The sequence below is a fragment of the Oncorhynchus masou genome, chromosome 24 (assembly GCF_036934945.1).
Source record: "Oncorhynchus masou masou isolate Uvic2021 chromosome 24, UVic_Omas_1.1, whole genome shotgun sequence".
NCBI classification, from domain to species: Eukaryota; Metazoa; Chordata; class Actinopteri; order Salmoniformes; family Salmonidae; genus Oncorhynchus; species Oncorhynchus masou.
In genome coordinates, this window is record NC_088235.1 from 81,661,212 (window position 1) to 81,676,954 (window position 15,743).

The 15,743-nt window shown below is 45.6% G+C and overlaps 1 protein-coding gene across 3 annotated transcripts in view; it reads right to left on the reverse strand.

Annotated features, from left to right (window-relative positions):
• LOC135512807 (transducin-like enhancer protein 4) overlaps window positions 1-15,743 on the reverse strand; it is an 83,613-nt gene that overhangs the window by 29,063 nt on the left and 38,807 nt on the right. For 2 of the 3 annotated variants that reach the window (XM_064935205.1, XM_064935202.1), the window contains 6 exons: window positions 6,191-6,253; window positions 5,181-5,255; window positions 4,297-4,474; window positions 3,615-3,631; window positions 2,233-2,367; window positions 971-1,024 (listed from right to left, as the gene is read on the reverse strand). In XM_064935205.1, coding sequence (XP_064791277.1) covers window positions 971-1,024; window positions 2,233-2,367; window positions 3,615-3,631; window positions 4,297-4,474; window positions 5,181-5,255; window positions 6,191-6,253 — 522 coding nt within the window. The remainder of the gene's footprint in view (window positions 1-970; window positions 1,025-2,232; window positions 2,368-3,614; window positions 3,632-4,296; window positions 4,475-5,180; window positions 5,256-6,190; window positions 6,254-15,743) is intronic. The other variant, XM_064935204.1, reaches the window with a different exon arrangement.

Here is a 15,743-nt window from a genome sequence, read left to right on the forward strand (position 1 = left end):
GGCTGTGAAAAAAAACTAAAACCCGTAAATATGTAACATTATAGACATTATAGATTACTATAGTATCTGTAAGGGTTTAAGTACAAGTGTGCATGAGGCCTGTGTATGGTACTGTAAGTCAAACTCAGCCGACTGTCTACCTCCCTGCCACAGCCACCTAAATAAAACCATTCCCATCTGCTCCCAGTGTGCTGCAGTCAGCACTTCTACTGTGTCTGAGCAGAGCAGAACACACATCCATAGACTGTTCTAGTATAGTCACCAGAGACACTCCCTCTCACACACCCATTAAGCACATTTGTCAAATTCTCCAATTGTTCTGTATTCACAAATCACACAAGAGACTTTCCTGCTTTTGTGCATTGTGCTGCGCAGTATCAAACACAGAAGGCTTAGATAAAACATATTTTGGTACACTGTGTGAGGTATTTAAAGAATTTAAACATTCTGAGGGCATAAACGGCTTTGCATAAATAAAGGAAGCACACTGCTGCCATCTGATGAAAGGAGGGGTGTGTGTGTGTGTGTGTTTATGTGTGCATGAGGTGTGTGTGTGTATATGTGGTTGTGTGTGTTCAGCAGGGAGACTGTACTCGGTAGGAGAGGAGAGAAAAGCAGCAAGCTAGCTCCCAATAATGTGCTTATATAATAATATTCACTGTTTTCAAAATCCTGACGCAAGTGTCTTATTCTCCTATACTTAACCAGCCACAGTGAAACAACAGGGTCTTCGAGAGAGGAGACTCAGCTTTCCATTTGAACTATGTTCTATTGGCTAGGGAGGGTCTGGTCAATACGGACCGGTTTCAGCCAGTATAGCTACAGTAGTTATATATGACTCATTGTTTGCTTTTCCGCAGCAGTATCGGATGCTGATTTAAGGTCAGTTTAGCGTTCTCTCTCTGATGGTTGACTGGGGTCAGGGTAAGCTGATCCTAGATCTGTGCCAATGGTTGACAAACACACTTACCTCGTTAGAGACATCCACAACCAGGTTGTCCTCACTCTTGTCTCCATCACTGTCCTGTGAGACAGAGGAGAGAGGAGAATGTCAGAAACACAAACATTCTCTACCACATAAACATTGCCCACAGCTCACTCCCTCACTATGTCAGGCACACACAACCTCTCTCACTCTGTTTGGCCATATCACTGCTTTACTCCTCTCTCTCCCTCCCTCTTTATCTTTGGGAATACGGGTGACAGCGATGGCACTTAGTCACCATGGCAACAACGCTTTGATGTGATCATGGCCTGATATTCCTATTGACATCACGTGGAGTGACATCACCCCCTAATTGTATTGAGCCAGATCAGGGCCACGGTGGAGATGAGACTATTTCTGGACATAGACAGACCGAAAAAAAAACACCATTATGTAGTACAGAGAGGCTGATGATCAACAGAGCTCACAACACCTCCCTTTAAGAGAGGCTACACTGATGTGATGTGTGAGGCAGTTCTCATACTGATGTGATGTGTGAGGCAGTTCTCATACTGATGTGATGTGTGAGGCAGTTCTCATACTGATGTGATGTGTGAGGCAGTTCTCATACTGATGTGATGTGTGAGGCAGTTCTCATACTGGTGTGATGTGTGAGGCAGTTCTCATACCGATGTGATGTGTGAGGCAGTTCTCATACCGATGTGATGTGTGAGGCAGTTCTCATACCGGTGTGATGTGTGAGGCAGTTCTCATACCGATGTGATGTGTGAGGCAGTTCTCATACCGATGTGATGTGTGAGGCAGTTCTCATACCGATGTGATGTGTGAGGCAGTTCTCATACCGATGTGATGTGTGAGGCAGTTCTCATACCGGTGTGATGTGTGAGGCAGTTCTCATACCGGTGTGATGTGTGAGGCAGTTCTCATACCGATGTGATGTGTGAGGCAGTTCTCATACCGGTGTGATGTGTGAGGCAGTTCTCATACCGGTGTGATGTGTGAGGCAGTTCTCATACCGATGTGATGTGTGAGGCAGTTCTCATACTGATGTGATGTGTGAGGCAGTTCTCATACCGATGTGATGTATGTATCAGAACACTCATATCAATCAGAACACTCATTCCACAGAGCGAGAGAGATCATGTTGACTAGGGTTATCTATTTTGGTGATCAATCACTTCCAAGTTAAACACATATTTGACTGGTAGAAGGAGTGTGACCCCCGGTTAACCTGTGATGTCAGAGACAACGTTAATACTGCGGGTTTGATTGAATGGCGTACGTACGTAGTGAGGTGGGAGGGACTCTTTGTCATCACAGCGCCTCCTCTTTGCATCCCCTCCCTGGGAGGAGGAGTACCCCCCCGACGGGCCCTGGCGCTCCTCCACCGGTTGGCTGTCTGTCGATGACACTGACTTACTCTGCACACACACACACAACACACACACACATAAAAGAGAGAAAAACACAGCAGATAAGTCATACAGAAAATGCAACCAAACAACACATTTCTGAATGTGTTATTATGAATTAACTTTCTCCCTGACACTGAAAACTTCATGTAAAATATGACTCTGATCATTGTACAAGAAGCCCATTTTCTGGCTATTTATACCAGAAAGAGCATGGTGGGACTCCCCATTATAGAGGAATAAAACATCAAAGTGGAGTATTATTTCTGGGCTCTATGTGACATAACTCTATTCTCTTTCATCGGTTGACTCCTACGGAAAGTTCTGCTCCTTAGAACTGTAGAGGACACAGGAAGGAAGCTGGTTGGACGGACATGACCAGAACACACAAAGAACCACAGTTTTCTCAACAAACTCCCCAGTCTTCTCCTCCATCTCTCACTCCCCCTCTCTCCTTCTTCCCCTCACTTTCTCTTTCTTCCTCTCTATTTAAAATTCAAAAATGTAATATTGGCACGACTTAACAAATACAAATTGATATGCATCTCTCCTACCTCCTTCCCTCCTTCCATCCATATTTTGAAGGACGTTAAATTCAAACCGGACCTCTTATCAGACCATTGGGTAAAGGGGTTAAGAAAATAAAGAAAAGGCTATTGCACACTTAAATCATTTAGACTTTTTAATAAAATAGACACAGTCAAATGTTCCCCTTTTTATTTGCTCCCCTCAGAGTACCCTCCCTATTTCCTTCTTTCTTTCTTCTCTCCTTCTACATCTCTCCTTTCTTCTCTCAACTCCTCCCTCTTTCTGTTATTATCAGAGTGAGTGTGAGTGAGGACAGCTGTCTAATAGTCTGGTCTGTCGGTTCCCTCAGTTCCAACACACCAGGGTTATATCTAACCACAGAGTAAGAGACATCCCCATGACCATCCTACTGGACCCATATCACCATAATATTGTTGTCTCCATAGAACTGACCAGTGTTCTATTGGACCTTAGTCAAAGAACAATATCACTGTTCTACTGTTGTACTCGCTTTAATAATTCTAGTACTGTTTTTTTAATTAATGGCAGCTCTCCAACAAAACATACGTTTTTTAGAGTTCCTCTTTAAAGAGACTCTCTTTCCACCTCACTTTACATCACAGTCACATAAACACACACTCATACACAAGCACGCACGTACTGTATACACACGAAATGCACACACAAGCGCATGAACAAGCACACACACACACGTTGGGGTTACTTACCCTGCTGGGCGCACCTTCTGGGGAAGGAACAGAGAGGGGGGAGGGAATTGACGTCAGTATAGATAATAATAACAACAATCCCACAGCAAGCCAAGGTCAACCTGAAAAACAGCCTGTCCCACTGCAATAAAAACACAAGCTTTGTATTGTGCATGTCTCCAATCTGCAGTGCTGCCCTCTCTGTCTCCACTCCTCTGACACAATGCACTCTGTCTTCCCCTGTTCACTCATTCATGTCTGCTCTGTCTCTTTCTCTTCTGCACCAGGGACCTAGAAGTTTAACATATAACCACGCTACGTCAATATACAGCCTTGCAGGCAACGCCGTGCCATTTGTCCGTTGTTTTATGTTTAATGAGTGCTTTTCTTAAAGATAGCCTAGTAGTTAGAGAGCGTTGGGCCAGTAACCGAAAGGTTGCTTGATCGAATCCCCGAGCTGACAAGGTAAAAATCTGTCGTTCTGCCCCTGAAAAAGGCATTTCCTCAGTATGCAGTCATTGTAAACAAGAATTTGTTCTTAACTGACTTGCGAAGTTAAAAAATAATAATAATAATACTCTGCCACCCTTTGAGTTCAATTAAAGTTCAACCAAGTGGTTATTTTGTATCAAAAGCTGACACATTTCAGTACTACAACTCTCCACCAGTGTCCTTCACGTGGAGGACAGTCAGTGAGTCGTACCTCTCAGGTGCTCAGGGTCCAGGTGGTTGCGTTCGTCCTTGGAGGCCAGGTGGGCTGAGACTCCCAGGGCTCCAGTGAGGGCCAATAGGCCAGAGCCTCCCCCCAGAGAGAGCCCTGATGGGTGGGGAGTCAGTGGGATACCTGGGGTGTGGTGAGACAGGTGCTGGAGCTGCTGCTGCTGTACACCAGGGAGACAGGGCAGGGGTAGAGGGAAGAGGGGGAGAGAGAGAACAAGGAAAGATTAGAGGGAGAGGGACAGAAGACATGGAGAGAAAAATCGGTGAGAGTAGAGCAGAGGGAAAAAAGAGGACAGCGACGAGAGAGAGAGGGAGGACAGGAGGAGGGAGAGAGAGATAGGGAGTAGGAGAAATAGAGAGAAACCAAAATATAAAAGAGTAGACAGAGGGAGAGAAGAAAACAGGGGGAAAAAGATTGGGACGGAGGAAAAGGGAGAGGGGGGTACATACAGATAAAGGGAACCTGTTTTCCCCGGGTCTTATTACAGCTTGTTTTGGCGTGTGTGTGTGTGTGTGTGTGTGTGTGTGTGTGTGTGTGTGTGTGTGTGTGTGTGTGTGTGTGTGTGTGTGTGTGTGTGTGTGCGAAAGTACAGGGGCTTTCCAGTGAGAGCTTGTCTGAGCTCTCATCACATTACAGCCTACTTACACCCCATTGTTCCTCCCAGGATAATAAACACTGCAGAGGGAGAGGTGTGCATGCCACTGCCTGTAGGCTGTGTGTGTATGTATGTGTGTGTGTGTGTGTGTGTGTGTGTGTGTGTGTGTGTGTGTGTGTGTGTGTGTGTGTGTGTGTGTGTGTGTGTGTGTGTGTTGATAGTGTCGCTGTCAGGGGTGTAATGGTTGTCATGGTGAATAGAGGTGACTCACCCCGATGATGCCGTTGAGTTCGGCCATAGTGACCTGCTTGGCCCTCTCCACTGCTTGGACCACCTGCTGTTGGTGCTACACACACACACACACACACACACACACACACACACACACACACACACACACACACACACACACACACACACACACACACACACACACACACACACACACACACACACACACACACACACACACACACACGCACGCACACACACGCGTTACTTACCCAACCGTGTGCTGTTCCTAACATATACAGTATATTGTACCTGACACATGTTTGTGATGGAACCAAATGCACATATATCACACAACAAACACACACAGAGTGGCTCAATACACACTATCAAACATACTGTATGCACACACAGTACAAATATATGCACTGATTGAGCAACCAGACACACACACACACACACACACACACACACACACACACACACACACACACACACACACACACACACACACACACACACACACACACACACACACGCACACACACAGAAAGTGTCACACATGCCCACACAAAAGTACGCAGCAGGACCACACTCAAACACCCCAAAACCCACTCCTATTTACTCATTCAAGCACACACACAGTACGCAAACACACACACAAGTGAGAACACACACACTGTGTCAATATTGACCAAGGTAAAACCGCCACCAGTTCTGTGTCCTTCCAGTGGACACACACTCATCACCGGACACACACACACACACACACACACACTTTTTTATCACCACATTCTTGTCACACACATGGTATAGGGTCAAACATATTAACCTCAGTCAAGAAACTACTAAGAAACTGTTTTGGGTCATTATGTACTTATGTCTTGATGAACACAGAGCAATATGTACTTATGTCTTGATGAACACAGAGCAATATGTACTTATGTCTTGATGAACACAGAGCAATATGTACTTATGACCATGTGGTTTCCATTGTAAAGAGGACAGTATGAGCGTGTGTGTGTGTGTGTGTGTGTCAGTGATACTTACCTCTTGAGAGAGGAAGGGGATGATCTGAGCACAGATGGCACTGAGACGCTTCACAATCTCCGCCTGCAAAACACACACACACACACACACACACACACACACACACACACACACACACACACACACACACACACACACACACACACACACACACACACACACACACACACACACACACACACACACACACACCTCAGTCTTATCTTATGTATCATACAAGGTAATATAGTACATTATTCATTCCCTTGGGCCCTTATAGGGTAATATGTTTCAGGGACGCAGCAGGAGCAACACAAACATACATCAATGAATGTACAGACTCTTCATCCATCCCTCTCACAGCTCGTATAATAATCAATAATGTCATTGAGGCAACTCAAGTTAGTAGGCATGTGATGGAGATGGTTCGGTAATGAGTAACCCTTCCTGGGACCTGAAATCTTAGCACCTCAAGCTCATGCCTTTAGCTCAGCGGGCTAACACAGTCATGTGGCATGCAGGTGCCCTGGGTTCAAACCCAGTTGACAACAAGTGTATGAGAGAGAGACAAACAGAAACAGTAAGAGGCCGCAAGAGAAAGAGAGAGATAGTAAGACAAAATTAGTGAGTGAGTGAGAGGGAGAGAGAGAGAGGCTTTAAAAGGCCAGCTGTGTTATTAGTCTCCAGTTTTATTACACCCTCCCTTTCTCATTTATCTCTCTCATCCTCACTGCATTCAATGCCATTATTTCATCAATTATCTCTCACTTGCCAAAGGCCCATTGAAAATGCTCTTTCTAAGTGAGGACATCGAATTGTGTCTTCTACACATGGAGCCTAACAAACACACAACACAAACACATAACATATCAATATATAATGTACACAAATGAAAGAATACAAATGCATGTGTACATGCACACACACACACTGAGCCTCATTCTATTGTCTTCCTCACTCAGGCGTTCTCTCGCTCTTTAACAGCCTTCCCACAGCCATTATTACTCCATTCATTCTTTCCCTCCCTCCCTCCCTCCCTCCCTCCCTCCCTCCCTCCCTCCCTCCCTCCCTCCCTCCCTCCCTCCCTCCCTCCCTCCCTCCCTCCCTCCCTCCTCGATGGTTCTCTATGTATTTGTGTCCCTCCATGGGTCCACTCCAACACATGTTTCTGACACACAGAGGGAGACAAATGAGAGGAGAGGACAGTGACTGACAGGGTCTGATACACTCACACACCTGTCAGAAACAGCCAGCCCCATCTCAATGCAAGGCCAAATTCTACAACACAGCTCTCTAATAGAAACAGCGCTCCATTCGAAGGGGAGAGAAAACCGAGTTAATGATATAATGTGGGCTTGTGTGCATGCTGACTGGTGTGTGTGTGTGTGTGTGTGTGTGTGTGTGTGTGTGTGTGTGTGTGTGTGTGTGTGTGTGTGTGTGTGTGTGTGTGTGTGTGTGTGTGTGTGTGTGTGTGTGTGTGTGTGTGTGTGTGTGTGTGTGTGTGTGTGTCTGAAAGTGAGAGAGAGGAAGTGAAAGAGACAGAAAACAGAATGAGCGGGAGGAGAGAGAGAGACATTCAGTATTGATAGATAACTAATGTTGTGTTGCTTAGTGAAGGCCTGTAAAAGGGGTATGGGGGAGTAGGGAGGGGGCAGGAACAGGGATTGTATACTCCTATTGGCCATGAGAGGGGGGGGGGGTATTCTTACTGGACTGTGTCTACAATATACTGTTATGACTGTGTAACATTAATACATGTAGCTAGACCAAGAAACTACAATCATTGAGTTGTTGACGAGCAATGAGCTGTTCAGAGAGTAGACTGCAGCCGCTGGCCTCCCTCGACCAGGCAGCCAACCCAGGAATTCTGATTCCAGATCAGTGCAGATGACCTGCCTCTGCTCTCACCAACAACACAACCATGGCTGCAACTGATCCTAGATCTGTTAGACCAGAGTCTTGGCAGCCTACTTCAAACAGAGCTCAGCACTGCTTCCTCTCCCCCATCTCTTGCTCCCTCTCTTTCTCTTCCTCCAGCGTAGGCCAGGTGTCAGCAACAACAACATGGACTTGTTGGGGAGAGCTCTGCCAAAAGAGTGCATAAGGGAGTTTTGGCAGGGCTGTGGATGGAGGGATGGGTGGATGGATACAAAGGAGGAGGAGAGGGCTGGTCAATAAACACCTGAGGATAAATAGTCTGCCAACAGAACACTGCTGCCTCTTTGTTTGGCGGAAAGAGGGAGAGATGAGGGGGAGATGAGGGGGAGAGGAGAGGAGGGGAGAGGAGAGGAGAGGAGAGGAGAGGAGAGGAGAGGAGAGGAGAGGAGAGGAGAGGAGAGGAATGTTAGTCTATATTAGGCTACATTTAGAACACAAACAAATCACCCTAAATTCCTCCAAAATGTGGGAGGAAGAGAAGATGGATGGATGAGAGGGAGGACAAGGACACAGTTCTCTGGAGGCTGTGGAGCACATCAGTCTGTCACTGCCTGAGGGACACACACACACACACACACACACACACACACACACAAGCACACACACACACAAGCACACACACACACACACACACACACACACACACAGTCTGCACAGCTTTACTCAGCGTGCTCCCCCATCATCAGATCATTTCAGGGTAATAATTAATACAGTGAGCTGAAACACAGGAGTCATTACTGATACTCTGAAACTAATGCAAGTGGATCATTGGTATGTCATAGACAAGCTGCGGTAAGCTTTCCCGGAACACTTACTTTATAACATGATGCAAAAGCTTTGCTAAGACAGTTGAATGTGAATGGTGTGGGCTCGGCTAGGTTAGCATAGTGAGGATGGGGGGGGGTTGCGATGGTGCCCGGTGTATTTGGGCACTGCCAGCTGTGTCTTTCCCTGAGCCCCAGTGGGGCTGTGCTGGGTGAGAGTGTGTGGTGTGTGTAGATATGGGTGTGTGTATGTGTGTGAGTGTTTCATTTTATGTGTGCGTGCCTGCCTGCATGTGTTCAGCAGTCCCCTTAGTCCCCCTCAGTCCTGTAGCAGCAGAAAGAGAGCGAGCAAGTGCCCCTGGCCAGACAGCCCTAGTCTATCCTTATCTCCCTCCCCCTGCTGCCTAATGGAACTGCTCTCCTCCCTCTGCAAACACTTCAAGGCAAATATTAGTAACCAGTGATGCACTAATCAGCCACTGATTGTGGTCAAAGCCACAGAGGTATTCAATAAAATAACTGATCTCTTCCTCCCTCGTCTATCACCCCTATTCTCTCTCTCACTCTCATTTTCTCTCCCGCTCTATTTCCTCCCTCTCCTCTGTGCACTTAGACTGTCTCTCTTTTTTTCTCTCCCTTCCCTCTGTTCACTTGGTCTCTCTCTCTCTCTATTCATCCTGTTCACGAACCCTCCCTCTTTCTTTCTCTCCCTCGTTCTCTCTCTCTCTCTCTGGGCAGAGTGCCAGCCTCTCTTCCTGGCGCTGAGCCAGCAGCCCCCCCCCCATCTGATTGATGGCCCCTCTATTTGGGAAGAGGAGGAAAAGAAACAGAGAGAGGGAATGAGGAAAGGAGAGCAGTAAAGCACACACACGCACAATGAAAGAAAAACAAACAAACAAACAGAGCAGAACAGAACAGAGTGCACACACACACACACATACAGAGATATTGACACAAAAAATATTGAAATGCTCTCATAAAAGCAACAGAGCCCACCATGAGAGGCATGGAGCATTAAGACAGAAACACAGACAGCCCCCGCCATACACACACGTTTATCCTGTACATACGACTAATACAACTTGAAACACACACACACAAACACACTCCCTCTCTTACTAAACCAGATAGAGGCTCTGTCAAATAAACAGGAAAGACATACAACACTCTCATTCATGCATGTGCACACACACACACACCCACGTACAAACCACACACACAAGAACACACAAGAATATACACACAGAAAACACACATAGAGCGGCTCTTTAGCAGACAAAGAGAAGCCTTTACGGGACATCTGTGAAAACGCAGTCCTGCGGGCAAATTTCTGCCTGAGTCCCAGAGTTAGGGTTATTTTTAACAATATCTCTCGTAGGCTCCCCAGCAATATAATGCGCTTACCCATTACTCTGACATTCATATTCACACACTGCCAGCTTGCCAGCTTACCAGCTTGGGCTGACAGACTGCTACAGCTTTAAACTCCTGTCCACCACAAAGCAATTATACAGTACACAACTAGTCCCATACACTGGCCACACACATACACGATGGCAATACACATACACACTGGGGAAGCGCACATACACCTTGGTAGTACACATACACAACTCATTTTTATTTGTGTCTGAAAGGCACTGGAACGTTCCGTTCACCATTGGGGATCTACACAGACACACACACAAAGCAAACAGACACACCACGCAGGAGAACACAGATGTTAGATTATGCTTTCGGTCTCACACATATATATGAACAGGCATGCATGTGTGCCCACACACACACACACACACACATTTGTTCATACACAAACCCCAAGCAGGGCATCTGTAGCTACTCAGTGGACTTTTGATCGAGTGACAAACCCATTAGGCTAAAAGGCTAGCTCCCTGGGAATGAATCTCTCTCTCTCTCTCTCTCTCTCTCTCTCTCTCTCTCTCTCTCTCTCTCTCTCTCTCTCTCTCTCTTTCTCTCTCTCTCTCTCATTCCAATGTGATTACATCACTCTCTCCCTCTCTCTCTGCCTCATTATTCACAAATGAGCTCTGTTACACTTGCATGCACTCACACACTCCTACATCAAAGACACACACACAGAGCACATATGCTATAACATGTGCAAAGAGGGGTTGCACACATCAGTGATCACACACACATGCTGTGCACACCCACAGACACACACACCGAGGGACGTTTGACCCGTCTAAAGCCTCCTCCAGCTGACCCACATACACCCCTCATCCTAATCCAGCTCTTTAAATAAACAGAGAAAAAAAGCACTGAATCCACTAAGATCAAGCCTGGATTAAAGGATGGAGGAGAGGAGGAGAGGAAGTGATGGTGGTGAGAAAGAGGGGAGAGACAGAGACCCAATCCTATTACAGGCAAATCAGTGTGTTGGAAATGAAGGCATTAAAGCAAAGCCCATCTTCATCTCTCTGCCACACAGCTCTGGTTTCAGGTTATAATGCCATCTTCATCTCTCTGCCACACAGCTCTGGATTCAGGTTATAATGCCATCTTCATCTCTCTGCCACACAGCTCTGGTTTCAGGTTATAATGCCATCTTCATCTCTCTGCCACACAGCTCTGGTTTCAGGTTATAATGCCATCTTCATCTTCATCTCTGGATTCAGGTTATAATGCCACTTCACAGCTCTGGATTCAGGTTGTAATGCCATCTCCATCTCTCTGCCACACAGCTCTGGATTCAGGTTATAATGCCATCTCCATCTCTCTGCCACACAGCTCTGGATTCAGGTTATAATGCCATCTTCATCTCTCTGCCACACAGCTCTGGATTCAGGTTATAATGCCATCTCCATCTCTCTGCCACACAGCTCTGAATTCAGGTTATAATGCCATCTTCACCTCTCTGCCACCACACACAGCTCTGGATTCAGGTTATAATGCCATCTTCATCTCTCTGCCACACAGCTCTGGATTCAGGTTATAATGTCATCTTCATCTCTCTGCCACACACAGCTCTGGATTCAGGTTATAATGCCATCTTCATCTCTCTGCCACACACAGCTCTGGATTCAGGTTATAATGCCTTTCTTCATCTCTCTGTCACACAGCTCTGGATTCAGGTTATAATGCCATCTCCATCTCTCTGCCACACAGCTCTGGATTCAGGTTATAATGCCATCTTCATCTCTCTGCCACACACAGCTCTGGATTCAGGTTATAATGCCTTTCTTCATCTCTCTGTCACACAGCTCTGGATTCAGGTTATAATGCCATCTTCATCTCTCTGCCACACACAGCTCTGGATTCAGGTTATAATGCCATCTTCATCTCTCTGCCACACACAGCTCTGGATTCAGGTTATAATGCCATCTTCATCTCTCTGCCACACAGGTTATAATGCCATCTTCATCTCTCTGCTCTGGATTCAGGTTATAATGCCATCTTCATCTCTCTGCCACACAGCTCTGGATTCAGGTTATAATGCCATCTCCATCTCTCTGCCACACAGCTCTGGATTCAGGTTATAATGCCATCTTCATCTCTCTGCCACACAGCTCTGGATTCAGGTTATAATGCCATCTTCATCTCTCTGCCACACACAGCTCTGGATTCAGGTTATAATGCCATCTTCATCTCTCTGCCACACACAGCTCTGGATTCAGGTTATAATGCCATCTTCATCTCTCTGCCACACAGCTCTGGATTCAGGTTATAATGCCATCTCCATCTCTCTGCCACACACAGCTCTGGATTCAGGTTATAATGCCATCATCTCTCTGCCACACAGCTCTGGATTCAGGTTATAATGCCATCTTCATCTCTGGATTCAGGTTATAATGCCATCTTCATCTCTCTGCAGGTTATAATGCCATCTCCATCACACAGCTCTGGATTCAGGTTATAATGCCATCTTCATCTCTCTGCCACACACAGCTCTGGATTCAGGTTATAATGCCATCTTCATCTCTCTGCCACACACAGCTCTGGATTCAGGTTATAATGCCATCTAAGCACAACCAGCCGAGGCCACGTATTAATATGCATTATATGTACACATAGAAACATAGTCTGGGCAGACAGCTAGCGGTAATTAGGCATGAGCGAGCAAACACACACACATTTATTATGCAGACACTAGAGCACACACATTTTGTAAACCCTCTCACTCTCTCTCTTTATCTCACTCACACACACAAACACTCAACTAAATGGCGTCCAATAGAATAATGTGTGTGTGTGTTCATTCTGACCCAACTCTGACTGTTGTTCTGGTCTGGGTCTGGCACTGAGGGAACAAACAGATAAAGAATGAGCATATAATGAGAGGTTTGTCCTTCACTCTACGCCAGATTGCTGTGAACCTCTCAGAGGAACGTGTCTGTCCGTTTGCATATGCCTGTCCATTGCTTGTCTATTAAACCTTATCCATGTATCCAGCATTTCCACACCTTGGGCAAATTCACAATTCCTAACACGCACACACTTCTGTAGGCCTAGCACTGAATATATAACTAGCCTTCTGTAGGGGATTATCACTTACTATATCCACTGAGCCTTCTAGACCTGACTGAATATATACACTGCCGTTCAAAAGTTTGGGGTCATTTAGAAATGTTCTTGTTTTTGAAAGAAAAGCTCATTGTTTGTCCATTAAAATAACATCAAATGGATCAGAAATACAGTGTAGACATGGTTGATGTTGTAAATGACTATTGTAGCTGGAAACAGCTGGTTTTAAATGGAATATCTACATAGGCATACAGAGGCCAATTTTCAGCAACCATCACTCCTGTGTTCCAATGGCAGGTTGTGTTAGCTAATCCAAGTTTATCATTTTAAAAGGCTAATTGATCATTAGAAAACCCATTTGCAATTATGTTAGCACAGCTGAAAACTGTTGTCCTGATTAAAGAAACAATAAAACTGGCCTTCTTAGGACTAGTTGAGTATCTGGAGCATCAGCATTTGTGGGTTCGATTACAGGCTCAAAATGGCCAGAAACAAAGACCTTTCTTCTGAAACTCAGTCTATTCTGAAACTGAAGGCTATTCCATGCGAGAAATTGCCAAGAAACTAAAGATCTGGTACAACGCTGTGTAGTACTCCCTTCACAGAACAGCAAAAACGGTCTCCAACCAGAATTAATATAAAGAGGAGCAAGAGGACAAGTACATTAGAGTGCCTAGTTTGAGAAACAGACGCCTCACAAGTCCTCGACTGGCAGCGTCATTAAATAGTACCCGCGAAACACCAGTCACAACGTCAACCGTGAAGAGTTGGGATGCTGGTCTTCTAGGCAGAGTTGCAAAGAAAAGGCCATATCTCAGACTGGCCAATAAAAATAAAAGATTAAGATGGGTAAAAAAAACACAGACACTGGACTGAGGAACTCTGCCTAGAAGGCCAGCATCCCGGAGACGCCTCTTCACTGTTGACGTTGAGACTGGTGTTTTGAACAGTCGTGTACAGTAGAACTATGAACAGAGTGCCTTGCAGGCCAATATTCTTGAATACAGTATATCACTAAATATAGTATGTAACTAGCCTTCTGCAGACCTATGTACAGAAAGTATTCAGACCCTTGACTTTTTCCACATTATGTTACGTTACAGCATTACTCTAAAATGTATTATATTGTTGTTATTTTCTCATCAATCTACACACAATAGCCCATAAATATAAAGCAATAACAGGTTTTCTGTATTCAGGCCCTACTCAGTACCTTGTTGAAGCACCTTAGGCAGTGATTACAGCCTTGACTTTTCATGGGTATGATGCAACAAGCTTGGCACAACTTTATTTGGGGAATTTATCCCATTCTTCTCTCTCATGCTCTGTCAGGTTGGATGGGGAGCATCACTGCACAGCTATTTTCAGGTCTCTCCAGAGATGTTAGATCGGGTTCAAGTCCGGGCTCTGGCTGGGACATTCAGAGACTTATCCCGAAGCCACTCCTGCGTTGTCTTGGCTGTGTGCTTAGGGTCGTTGTCCTGTTGGAAGGTGAACCTTCGGTCCAGTCTGAAGTCCCGAGGGCTCAGGTGCTTGGTCACCTCCCTGACCAAGGCCCTTCTCCCCTGATTGCTCAGTTTGGCCGGGCGGCCAGCTCTAGGAATAGTCTTGGTGGTTCCAAACTTCTTGCACTGTGTTCTGGGGACCTTCAATGTGCCTCGACACAATCCTATCTCTGAGCACTACTGACAATTCCTTGAATCTCATGGCTTGGTTTTTGCTCTGACGTACACTGTCAACTGTGGGACCTTACATAGACAGCTGTGTGCCTTTCCAAATCATGACCAATCAATTGAATTTACCACAGGTGGAATCCAATCAAGTTGTAGAAACATCTCAAGGAGGATCAATGGAAACAGGATGCAGCTGAAGGTGGCGCTACAAAGTATTAACTTAAAGGGGGCTGAATAATTTTGCACGCCCAATTTTTCAGTTTTTGATTTGTTAAAAAAGTTTGAAATATCCAATAAATGTCGTTCCACTTCATGATTGTGTCCCACTTGTTGTTGATTCTTCACAAAAAAATACAGTTTTATATCTTTATGTTTGAAGCCTGAAATGTGGCAAAAGGTCGCAAAGTTCAAGGGGGCCGAATACTTTCGCAAGGCACTGTACAACTTGCAGCCTGCAGACCTAAAACATCATGTGTTGATATGACTTAATTTCTGCCAACATATACTGTATATCACTGAATAAGTAAACCCAGTCTACTAGTCCTTCAATGGTCCTACATACAGTTTCAGTGGCGCTCCCCTATCTTTCACCCAGTGAGGCAGAGAAGTGTATGCTGTGCTCCGCTAGCTGTTCTCTGATCTAAAGCTACCATAATGCCATAGCTGATCACTGATCACCATCTCCACGGCAGGAAGGGAGGGGAAAACAGAACA